The 13,472-nt window shown below is 40.8% G+C and overlaps 1 protein-coding gene across 3 annotated transcripts in view; it reads left to right on the forward strand.

Annotated features, from left to right (window-relative positions):
* SREBF2 (sterol regulatory element binding transcription factor 2) overlaps positions 1-13,472 on the forward strand; it is a 107,407-nt gene that overhangs the window by 38,438 nt on the left and 55,497 nt on the right. For all 3 annotated transcript variants that reach the window (XM_075182859.1, XM_075182858.1, XM_075182860.1), the window contains 2 exons: positions 3,128-3,309; positions 3,735-3,927. In XM_075182859.1, the coding sequence (XP_075038960.1) occupies positions 3,128-3,309; positions 3,735-3,927 (375 nt within the window). The remainder of the gene's footprint in view (positions 1-3,127; positions 3,310-3,734; positions 3,928-13,472) is intronic.

Consider the following 13,472-nt stretch of genomic DNA (forward strand, 5'->3'; position numbering starts at 1 on the left):
ACCTCTTGACAAAAGGGTCGGGATCCCACCTACATTTGGATCGCCAGAAGATTTCTCTGTCTCCGGATGCGAGAAATTCAGACACCAGCCTGAAAGGGTGGGGGGGCTGTATTCCTTCATCTCCGGCTCCAGGGTTTTTGGTCCAGGAGTCCTCTCTATCCATCAACACATTAGAGTTGAAGGCAATCCTTTTGGCTCTTCGGGGGGCCCAAACCTTTCTCCAGGGTCATCTACTCAGAGTTCAGTCCGACAATGCCATGGCTGTGACATAGGTCAACAGACAAGGAGGAACGAGAAGAGTAACGGCAATGCGGGTATCGGCACTGATATTTGCTTGGGCGGAACAAGGTGTTCCAGCAATCTCGGCTGTGTTCATTCCAGGAATAAAGACCTGGGAGGCCAATTATTTTAGTCGCAATGCAATGATGCCAGGGGCGTAGTCCCTCCATCTGGAAGCTTTTCAGTCTCTGGTTCAGAGGTGGGGTTTACCGGATATGGATATCATGGCCTCTAGACACAACAGGAAGTTTCCCAGGTTTTGCGCAAGGGCAAGGGACCCCTTGGCAGTAGCAGCGGACGTAATGACCATGTCAGGGGACTTAGGTTGGGATATCTGTCCAATTCCCATGTTTCCTTGAGTACTCAGACGAGTGAGGCAGGGCGGTCTGTCGGTAATTCTGATGGCACCTGCATGGCCGTGGCGAGTGTGGTACGTGTACATAATCGTTATGGCAGTAGGGCAAGTACTTTGTCTTCCACACTGACAAGATCTTCTCCTCTGGGTCCTTTTCATCACCAGGATTTACCTCGGCTGAATTTAACCGCATGGCTGTTGTAGTCAGGCTCTGGAGGGCTAGGGGTTTTCCCCTCAGTGTAGTGAACCCTCTACTGCGAGCTTGTAAGCCTGTTCGGCTCGCATCTATCGTCGCAATTGGCGAGCTTATATCACAGGGTGTGACAATAGGTCCTGTCATACGTCCTCTTTTCGTCTTACCCGACTTCTGGCCTTTCTTCAGGATTGTCTTGAGGCAGGTCTCTGCTTAGGTTCCTTAAAGGTATAGGTATCTGCCTTTTCAGTTTCTTTCCACCTGAAGTTAGTAGATATGCCAGACATCAGGACGTTTCTTCAGGGGGTCTTACATATCTAGCCTCCTTTCTCTTCTCCTACAGCACCATGGGATCTTTACCTGGTGCTTCATATGCTTAAAGGGCCTTCTTTGAATCCTTACTTTTGGCAGATTAGGTCTCTAACCTGCAAGGTGGTGGTTCTCTTAGCCATTGCTTCCGCTTGTAAAAGTTCAGAGTTGGGATCTCTGTCCTGTCGACAACCATAATTGATGCTACATGAGGACAGAGCGGTATTCAGAACTCTCCCTTCCTTTTGTTCCGAAGGATATTTCAGCTTTTCATTTGAACCAGAAAATTGTGGTTCCGGTCTTTCGGACAGCTTCTCAGTCTGATCGGGTGTATACGGATAAATTATATGTGGTTAGGGCTCTCCGCTTTATGTTAGAGCTTCCCAAATTCGGTGTAACTATTTTCCGTTTGTCTTTATTGATTCTCATAGAGGCTGGCCAGCCTCTAAGCAGTGAATTGCGAGATGAATTAGGGCAACAATTACACAGGTTTACATAAAGGCTAACCGTCCTGTGTCGTAGAGATTTACGGCCCATTCCACCCGGTCGGCGGGGGGCGTCTTGGGCAGCGAGAAATGGGGCTTCTGCGGACCAACTGTGCAGAACAGCCACCTGGTCCTTCTGTCCATGCTTTTACAAATTCTATCGGTTTAATGTATTTGCGTCTATTGATGCAAATTTTGCCTGTACTGCCCTACGGGCCGGGCTTTCAGAGTGGTCCCACCCTTAGGGGGCTGCTTTAGAACGTCCCCAGACTGGATGAAGGAGAAAAGAGGATTTTTGTACTTATGTTAAATCAGTTTCTCTGATTCCGCCTGGGGGACACTGCGATCCCTCCCTTCTGCTTTTCTTCTGTGTGCTCTTGGTTGATTGGCCTTTCTCCTTGGGGCTTTTTAATTAACTGAGAGGAACAGGAAGAGGCAGGGGGATTGTAGAGGGGAGGGGTCTGTCAGCAGTGCTAAAGTTAACTAGCTAGGTGCCAACTCCCGAGCTCCCCTCCACAACCCCATGGTAAGCAGTGTCCCCCAGACGGAATCGGAGAAACGGATTTAACGTAAGTACAAAAATCCTCCTCCTTCTTCTTTTTTTTTTTTTCTGGCTTATATCCAAAAACATATGCATAATAATGTAACCATTCAGATACATTTTGTGCCACTAGGGGGCATATTCAATTCTCGGCGGGAACGCCAAAAATCTTGCGGTCCGCGCACGATTACTGTTATTACGGTAATCGTGCGCAGAAAAAGTTCGCAGCTCCCTGAGCCGCGAGCTGAAATCCAGCTGTATTAACGGTAATAGTTTTTTCGCGGTGCGGGAAAAAAAAACAATTGAATATGCCCCTAAGAGTGCTTAGAGGTATATTTACTAAACTGCTGGTTTAAAAAAGTGGCGATGTTGCCTATAGCGACCCATCAGATTCTAGCTATCATTTGTTTAGTACATTCTACAAAATTACAGCTAGACTCTGGTTGCTATAGGCAACATGTACACTTTTTCAAATAAAAAATAAGTAAATCTAGCCCTTAATGTTTATTACAATTATTCTGCGACCGCGCTCTGCAAACTACCCAGTATTCCTGGCTCAAAGTAAACAGAAAAGGAGCCATAGTAACCAGTAAAGATATGCTGCAGCAACGAAACCCACTATCCAAGAACTGTAAGCAGGTCCAGGTGAAGGAACATGGTGGTGGTAGTGATACCATGCTACACATGGGGTCACCGGCTTAGTGTACAGTTGACTCCAGCAGGCGTACTTTGTGATCAGTAGTTGCTGACAACCAGTGAAACTCAACACGGTGAAGCAGGTTGACACAGTTAAACAGTCCTGTAACAGTAGTGCTGTATCCCCTGCCCCTATACTTGCATGTGCTCTAATTTTTGTTTTAAAATATCTTTTATTCACTTAACAGAATAACATTTTAAAATGTTTTTGACTCTCCCCATAAAGTGTTTATAATGCTCTGTTTGTGACGCAGTATTTTGTTTTATAGAATATTTGAAAGGCATTGATTTGAACAGTTTAGTGGACACCAGCATGGAAATGAAAATGGATGAGTTCAACCAAAACATTTTAATGATGTCTCCACCGGCATCTGATTCTGGATCACCTGCTGTCTTCTCTCCTTATTCCGTGGATTCAGAGCCAGGGAGTCCTTTGCTAGATGATGAAAAGGTGAAGTCCTGTTCATACAGAATATGTTCAATTTTTTTTTATTTTTTTTAAAATCCTCTATAAAACCTCTGTCCATATGTATTTTCTATTTCATTGTAAGAATGTTAGTCATGTAGAGAAGTCTGCAAGGAGAATGAAACCATTGATTGCATACAGACAAAAAAATCTTTTTATCACAAGGAGTGGTCTTGTACACCTATCTACTTAACATAGCTACAAGTTATGTCATGTTGCATGTGACGCACATAGGGCTAAATATTTACTGTTGCTCCACAGCATCGATAATCTAATGCAAAAATTATATAGATTGTTATAGTAGTTTAGAGCTCCACAACACTATTTTTGAATTATGCCATTCACCACACCATGTTCTTATTTGAAAAATCACAATGCCAACTTTCTCAAGCCACCTCTTTGTGTTGAAGGTAAAGGATGAACCAGACTCTCCCACAGGACTAGGCATGATGGATCGTTCACGGATGCTTCTCTGCACTATGACATTCCTTTGCTTGACATTTAATCCTCTGACATCGTTGCTGCACTCGGAAAGTGGCCAACACTCGGATAGAGCCATGCAACATAGCACAAGTAGAACTATGCTGGGTATCGAAGTATCGGGTAAAGTGAACATCTCATTTAATTTGTTTGCTGTGTATATTTTGTTGTCCACAAACATTTTCACCATAATTGAACTTATCTTTATTTAAATAACTTAAATTAAGTGTTTGCTAATTTATACCACCGCAAACAGGGCTAAAAAAGTGCAAAGTACCAGTCTGATTTTTGTGTCTTCAGACTAAATCCATCTGATTTCATTGATCTGTTTGATCTTATGGTCAGAGAAAGCACGTGCAACATTTCATTTAATATAAAGGTGACCAGACAATACAACTCCTCTATAATGGGATTTTTGTTTTTACGTCAAATCCTTTTCTCAGATATTAAAGTAATTCTATCGTTTTAAAATAAGCATTGCCCAATCAATTGTATGTGTTTCCAAAGCACAAAGTGATTTATTTTAGCAGATGTAAATAGTCAACAATTCAATACATTATTATATTATGATAAAGTACAGTACAGCCAATACCAAAAGATAAGTACATACCAATGCTATCGCATGCGCTCGCTGCGCACCCCCGGGACCCGGTGGACAGTATATCTGTTAGAATACTGTGTCAGAGTTGACTGAGGCTGGTGGGGGATGCAGCTATTATATATACAGTCAGTGTTTCATTGTGAACAATAGAGATGACGTAGCTTGCTTCTATAGGTCCAGACGTTGGGTGGGTTCAGGGTAAACAGATCATAGGCTGATTCAATCTAAGGAATCCAAAGGTGGGGGTCGTCTCTCCAGGGGGTCTGCTCCTTTCATAGCCAGCATCATGCAAAAGGTTTATTCTCTAATATCAATAACTAAAGTATGCAATGTGGGATCTCTTCGCCGACTGCACCGGACAGTTGCTGATTAGGGGATTAATATATCAGGCATGACACCTTTCCTATAACCTAAACCTTTAATAACACTAAAATGTACATATAATCATTATATATATATATATATAATACAATCGCATTAAGAGAAGTTGTAGTGACTCTGTAACATGTAGAGAACAGTTAGCAGTTTATCATGACAGATTCCTGGAGAGAGGATACCCTAAAAGCTTACTTGAGGGAGCACTCAATAAGGTTGAAAATGTTGATAGATCTTCATTGTTACAATATAATAAAAAAGAACAGAGAAAAAATAAAGAGGGAATTTCCTTTATCACTGGTTACAACACTGGTGAGAATAGAATCAAATCAGTGATTTCGAAATATTGGAATATTCTCAAAAGGGACCCCGTTCTAAACAACATCTTACCTGATAGACCAGACATTATTTTCAAAAAGAGTCGAAACCTTAAGGACCTGATAGCTCCTAGCATGCTCAAAGATAAGGGGAACACCTCTTTAACCTTTTTGAATATAAAAGGTAGTATAAAATGCTCTCACTGTAATGTATGTAGATATGAGTACTAGTAATAAGAAATTCTCTAGCTCAGATGGAAATAGGAGTTATACCATCAATAGCCTTATGAATTGTACATCCTCGTCTGTGATCTATATGCTTGAATGCTCCTGTGGTTTAAGATACGTAGGAAAAACTAAGAGGTTGCTTAAACTGCGTATCCAGGAGCATGTAAGGAACATTAAGAATAAGATTGTCAGTCATTCTGTATCAAAACATTTCTTAGAGGTACATCAATCAGATCCAAAGCACTTAAAATTTTTGGCAATAGAACATGTGGTTCAAGGCCCAAGAGGCGGTGATTTAGGTAAAAAGCTCGCACAGCGAGAAATGTATTTGATCTATACACTCAATACTTTATCACCTCTTGGACTTAACGAGGGATTTGAGGTTGCCCCTTTTTTGTGATTGCTTTCTCCTGTAGTCATTGTTATGTTTAAATTTCACTATGGTGGAATATGACCATTGGGTCTATTAATAGAACTAATATATGTTCTTTTACTGGCTCGATATGGGTCATATTTTATTGAGTATTATTCTATTTTATGTTATTATAGGAGTTTACTTAATCTATTTCAGCCTGATAGATTGGACTGATGATGTAAAATGTCTGGCTCTTCTGGGCTACTGACAGTAGCTATTATGGCATAATCAATGTTTTCTAAATTAATTGAAGTCCTAATTGTATAGTGAACTATAGCGATACACTGCTTAGTGATTATGTATGTATTAATTATGTGTCTTTTAATCTTTTTAACATGTTCTTATTATCTGTTTAGTAATAACGGCGAAATTGCCGCTATTGACATATATATTGACAGGTTTCTTTGCACTAGACATTTAGATTATAATATTACAACAGTTTTTAGTCCGCTAGTGACATTTGCTGTCCGAGCAATGGCCGTCTTGACGCATGCGCAACTATGCATTAGCTGTGAGGTGGACAGCTGCTGGTGCGCAGGCGGCTAATTTTCCGGATTGGAGTGCACACGCGCAGAATGGCGCGGTGCACTATTTATACAAATGCCGCTAAAAGGGCTGATATTAAGAATACAATATCTCAATAGTTTGCAATCTAAGTCCGTTAGTGGACATCTGCTATTCTGAGCAATAGCCGTCTTGGCGCAAGCGCAACTGTGCATTAGCTGTATGATGGACAGCTGCCGGTGCGCATGCGCAGTCGGTTAACTTCTGGTTTGGAGTGCGCACGCGCAAAATGGCAAACGCCGATAAGAGGGCTAATTATAACTTTTTTCTCTTGATGAAGTCTGCTATTGCAGACAAAACGCGTTGAGAATATTTGCTGTGTTGTTGCTGTTCTTAAACTTGTTGAAAGGTGGTCCTGTCCCAAGAGGCTGAATATCTGCTACTAGACATGTAAGTGGCTACCTTTTTTAATAAAGTATATTTTTGAGATATCACATCGTTGGTCCCCTGTTCATTTTTGTCATTTGAGGACCTTTGCCTTATGATTTGGCGATGAAGAGAATGTGACCTGATCGTGCTGCTCTATGGGATAATATTACAGATAAGCGGAAAAGTTTTTATTTCTGGTACGCATACACCCGTACAGATTTGTATTGGGTGACCCGTAATTTATGCTGAGGGGCCTGTTATCTACTATACCCTTGTTTTATGCTGTGAAATATCCATATTTGGCTCACTTGGGTGATGCATTATGGTCTTTGGTTTCCTTTTCACTGGTGTTAAAGTCCCACTGTGGATTCGTGTATGATTCCATTTACATTATTGTACTACACTATTGTGCGCCTCCTCCTCCATCATATATATATATATATATATATATATATATATATATATATATATATATATATATATATATATATATATATATATATATATATATATTAATAAACCAAATATTATCTGCTCATAAATTACAGTGTAACGAAACCAGTATGAATTATATAAATAACTAAATGTTGTAATGCGAGTGTGCGTGCGTATTTTACCGTGCGATAGCATCACGCCACGTGTTACGTGGCGTACGCTTCGCAATCGCACGGCGAAACCAATATTAAACCAATATACTTTCGTTCATCCAATTATACGACTTCAACACAGAATACATTGGGGGACACTGGAATAATGAGGTGTAGAGACCCTGCCAGAAGTTTGGCCACTTTAAGAATTTGACACACAGACTGAACTCCTACCCCTGTATATCCATTTCCCAGCCAGGAATCCGTTATTTACTAACAAAGTTGCACAGGACAGAGGAGTGAGAGACAAAACCAAGAAAGTGAGGAATACCATGTCCTCCTACAAGTACACACTTGAAAGGAGAGAACCATAGCGTAAACAGAGGGGGCCCAGTGTCCACCAATGGATTTTGGGGGAAAAGGATTTAGCAGAAGTACAAAAATCCCTGTTTAATCTGACATCCTATTTGGGGACACTGGAATCCTGGGGACATTCCAAAGCTACCACTATGTGAGGGTGGCAGCCCAAAAAAGCTTTGTTTAAGCTAAGGCCCTTTGCCATGCCACCAGGGGGCACTAACCAGTCTCGTAGAATGTGCTCACACATTACTTAGACTTGCATTGAACTTGGGGAAAATAATCAGTCTAACAATAGAAATCGTATGTTTTGCAACACTCTAGTTTCCTCTTAGCATAGGTCCTCAAAGACCTGACAACATCCAAAAAGAGAAAGTATCCCACCTCTTCCATTGACTCACCACTTCCTAATTTCAGAATTATTATGTTTAAGTGAAATCTGGAGAATACCGTAGGCTGATAAGAGAGTTTAGTCCTAAGAACAGCAGTCTTATATCTGCAAGATTGAGCCATTAGCTCCAAAATTTTCCTCACTATACAGATATCCAAAAGAAAAGTTGTCTTCCATGTAAGAAATTTCAACTCACCCACTTCAAAATGAATGTGTTAAACTTAGTGTTATCTGCCTTAAGACCTTATGTCCCAAGGAGCTGTATGCCAGTTGCACCAGGGCTGGAATGACCATTCTTGATGTGACTAAAGAGTTAATGGCCTTCTTCAGAGCAAGTCTCTGTTTTTTTTTTTTCTTTCGTCTCCTGAGAGATCAGTGGTGAGAAGTAGACTGATTTGTACCATTAGTGCCCCTGGGTGGGCAGACTGCCCATCATGGTGACTGCTTGTCTGAGGGTTTGGATATTAGTTGTTCAGCCGACCAAGCCTGTTTCTCACTTTGTTGCAGTCCACTTGGAGCACAGGATTATCCTGTGGAATTAGACCCCCTCCCCCTTACTAATAAATTTACCCAGTTCTGGTCATACAAAGAAATTACCAACTTCCAAGTCTTAAGATAGAACATACATAATGCTCCAGGTGGAAATCCTAGTCCCTTTGATCCCCACATCAAGAGCTGTATTGCCCAGTTACTCTGAAGCCTACCGGATGTAGTCAGTCAATTTCAACAATTCGGACCTTGTCTTATTAGACTGTAAGCTTTCTTAAAGGTGTTCTGACCACTTTTACACTGCATTATTAACACAAGATGAGACTAAGATGGACCTGTGAAAGGCCCTAGAAGCAATATATGGACTTAAAGTTGGAACAGGTAGGAAATGTAAAACCATTTTCAAGAGACACTACATTGGGAATCTGAATAGTTGTGCTATTTAACAAGCGCACTACTGGTCATCCACCTTAGCAGGGGACTCCAGACACTTTATCCTCTCCCTAATGAGGATGCTGAAAAATTGAAGTCTACGTGAAATCTGTAAGTTTTTGTTTGGTTTGACCCACACCTCCCAGAGTAAACTTTCTAGCTGAGCAGAGGAAGGAAAATAAATGCTGCTTCTTTCTCTTGAACTCAAAGACAAGACAGAAGAAATAACATCTTTGCTCACCACCCTGGGATGTTCAGCCAATTTTATTGCAGGGCTTACTTGGTTTGCAGAAAATTGGCTGAGCAGTTGCACCTTCCATGGGAGTCCCGACCCACAGCCTTCAATGCTGAGCATAGGGCGTCCACAGCAGACTTCGTGATGGGCAATTTCACTTGACGTTTTGAGCGCATAAAAAACATAACTGATGCCGGCCCACCAAAATTTTCTCTGGAAATACTCTTTATCTAACAAGACAGAAAAAGATGAGATGGAGCAACAACTGTAGGACACAATAGAAAGTGTGAAACTGCAATAACAGTCCAAGACCCCATCCCAACATGGTAGCAATCCAAAGAAAAATACAAATTCCCGCTTTATAACTTACCTGCAGCGAGAGATGGAGAGTGGAGTAGTAGCTGTGGGTCTCACTGTCTGATGGACTTTCCTGTGTAAGAAAAGTCCAGCAAGGAAGTGCAAGCTGATGGTGGATTAGTAGTCCCCGTCCCCCCCCTTCCCACAAACGGCTCCTGGTGCCAAGCACAAACATGCTACGCAGTGTTCTCCCCAGAAAATTTTGCCCGCTGGGTGGCATTAAGAAGCAACCGGGTGGGGGCATTTGTATTACTTTGCAAGAATACTGAAAAATGTTGCCGATTATTGCCTACACCCGCCAGGACTGGTCAGACTGGTGGTCAATGGTCTAACACACACTGCTGGCTATAGTGCCTGTTCTAATAGGAGAAACAATGGTTTATTCTCTTATTATAGGACTCTGTTGGGCTCCAAGAGCCGAGTGGCAAGTAAAAACAACTGGGTGGATCTTTCGGGAAATAGGTGCTGGGGAGAACACTGCTGTACAGACCCTACCTTCCTTGCATCAGAGGCTCTGCACAACTCCTCTGTGTAAGCCCCAGTTGCTGGAACTGGGGGTTATGGAAGCAAAAGGCAAACAAGTGGGCGCCATTCTGGTGACTTCTCCAGTTTGGCTTTGCAGGGCATGGTACTCAGACATTCTATGGATGGCTGTGTGTCCGCCCTGTCAGTGGCTTCTTGGTACAGATCTTCTTTCTCAGGGTCCTCTTTTATGCCACTCTTTTTAAGTCTTTGACTGATGGCCTGATTGCTGAGAACGTGATCCTTTGGGCCAGGGTTTTTCGTGCATACTGGAAAGCTGCTGCCATCGGCATATTAATATCTGGTATGGAAGGTTTAACATCAAACACAAACAGATGTTTAACATCTCTCGCTTCAGATTCTCATGCTTGTTATCCTTCCTACAGGATGGTTTAGGCAAGTGCCTCAGGTGCAGGTTTCTACTCTATCAATCTTCTTTCTTTCAAGTTGGTGTTAATTTGGAATTTGAAGGCTTTTTCTTGGGGTTCTTCATATGCAGCCCGCCTTTATACATGCTCTAGAACCATCGGATCTCATATTAGTGCTAGAGCCCCATTTGAGCCCTTTGAATTGGCAGATCTCCCTTATGTCACCTGGAAAATTGTGTTTATTTTCTGGCCATTTATTTGTGTCAACGTGTGTCCAGGTTTTGGCCTCTATGCTCTAAACTGTCTTTTCTGGGGGGGTTTTCACACCAATAGGGCGGTTCTTTGCACTAAACCTTCTTTTGTTCCAAAGGTTCCTGTTTTCATTGAACCAGAAGATTGTTCCGACAGTTTGTCCTAATTTCTTGAATTCTGATGTATCATTGCAACTTTTGTATGTGGTCCGGTATTAAAGTAATTCTATCGTTTTCAAATAACCATTGCCCAAGCGATTGTATTGTGTTTCCAACGCACAAAGTAATTTATTTTAGCAGATGTAAAAGGTTAATAGTTCAATACATGATTATAATACAGTACAGTACAGCCAATACCAAAAGATACATACATACCGCTGCGTTCGCATGCGCTTCGCTGTACTCCCATGGCTATCAGTGGACAGTAGTTCACTCTTGAATACTGTGGTCAGAGAATGACTGAAGCTAGTGGGAGTGCAGCTATGATTATATACATTCAGTGTTACAGAGAGAACAATGCAGATGACGTGGCTTGCTTCTATAGGTCCAGACTTCAGGTGGGTCCAGGGTAAACAGGTCATAGGCTAGTTCAAACAACCCCCTCAAAGGCTGAGGTCAACATTCCAGATGATTCTGCCGCCCAGAAACCAGTTACAACTAGTCCATTAGCATTTTACAGTCTGATATCAATTTGACTATTTATTCCCTAACATCAATAACTAGAGTATGCAATATGCGATCTCTTCGGCGAATGAACCGGACAGCTGCTGATGAATAGGGGATTAAAATATCAGACATTTCCTATAACCTGAACCTTAAATAACACTGAAGTGTACATATAATCATAATATATAAACTAATAATAAACCAAATACTATCTGCTCATAAATCACTGTATAACGGACCCAATATGAATTATATAAATGACTAAATGTTGTAATGTGAGTGTGTGCGTGCGTATTTTACCGTGCGATCGCAGTATGCCACGTATATATACTGAGTGCAATCGTACAATAAAACAATATTAACCAATATACTTTCGTTCATCCAATTATACGACTTCGACACCTGGCACTCAAATGCAATGTTGACTGTACGGTTTTGGTTCATAAGACCAATAACCTTTTCACTTTTTATGATGCTTAATTTTCACTCTCTGGCTTATATTGGGGCATCTAGGCATGTGCCAGTTGGATTGAAAACTTATTCTACCAGTGATGTAACATATACAATAAAAAGTAACATATAAACATATGAAACTATTACTATTCTCATCAATGCATCAAAAAATCATGATGTCAGTGGCATCAATTTCATTGCAACAATCAATGACTGTTACAGCTTTACAGTATTCACCCATCTGTGGAAGGGACACAGAGTGGCAAATTTTTCAACTAAGCCTCTGTCTTAACGGTAAACTGCCAGTGACTGTTCAACATACTATTCCTTCAGAGAAGTGATGCACTATATTTATATTGTGCACAGCATGTCCATTGTGATTTCATGTCCACCGGGGGCTCTCTCATTCTATGGTTGGCAATAAGGTGGGTGCTTTTACTGGAGAGCTATAGACATACTTGACAGTCTGTTTACTAATTTCTCCAATTCGCTGTTTACCAGTAAGTCCAGCAGAATTACAAATCCATATTACGTAGCTACTTATTACCAACCTAATGATAACATCCTGACTATTTGTTCTTATTCTGTTCTTTATTAATGAATTGGCATTCTACATTATTGCCTGGATCTGGACATTCCTGTAAGTGTAAGAACTTTTTAAAAGTACAGAAATATACAATAATATCTGTCGAGCATTTGGTGATATTTTCCATAACTTTTTTTGTGATTTTTCTTCAGTTTATGCCTCTCATGTGTTCTGTGGGATATTTGTATCAAATTTGATTTTTGCAATGAAATTGATGCCATTGAGATAATCATAGATTCTTAGATAACAATATAAACATAAAACTATTCCTATTCTCATAAATTTATCACTAGAGTTATATATGATTTATATGATTGTGGAATATATTAAAAATATTATATTTGTACTGTTGATTCGAGAGACTTTATTAATAGGTTATTTTGCGCAGTATTTTTCTTTTTGTTTTAGTCTGTGAAGGATTGCAGCTTATAAGTGGTTAACTTGTATCCATTTTGATTATTATATAGTTTGTTTGCTTGTTTTTTACAGATTCTGCACCATTCTAGCAGAGTAAATAAATATTTTGTTTTTGAACAAATTATTTTGTTACAATTAACAGTGCAGTAAAAAAATAGGATTTTTACTCACCGTAAAAAAAAAATCTGACTCCATTGGGGGGGACAGCTAGACATTGAGGTATAGTGGTGGTTATAGCAGTTTAGGCACTTATCATACATGTTTAATTCACACACTCCTTCCCTACTATGCCCCTCCTCTCCTGCAGAAACCTCAGTTTTGTATAGCCAAGTGTATGAGAAAAAGGCCAACAGGGCAAAAATAGAACCTAATACCTTTACTATGAAAATAGTTCTGTTTGGTTATGTCTATAATGTCTCGCAAGGGACACTGCGAGACATTGTGGACATACGCAAGCTTCCTCTAAAGAAGGGATTGCTCTGGAACGGCTGTTTGCAATACCTTGTGCCCAAAGCTTGCATCAGCGGATGCGAAGCCCTGCAACCTATAAAATTTTGCAAAGGTGTGGACAGACAACCACGTTGCTGCTCTGCACAACTGCTTTGCAAAATCACAATGACGTGGTATTGTGTGCTCCTAAAGTCGCGCGGACAGGCCCACACATAAGCCAACCAAATGGTAGAAGTGA

Source organism: Mixophyes fleayi, chromosome 8 (genome assembly GCF_038048845.1).
Source record: "Mixophyes fleayi isolate aMixFle1 chromosome 8, aMixFle1.hap1, whole genome shotgun sequence".
Lineage (NCBI taxonomy): Eukaryota > Metazoa > Chordata > Amphibia > Anura > Limnodynastidae > Mixophyes > Mixophyes fleayi.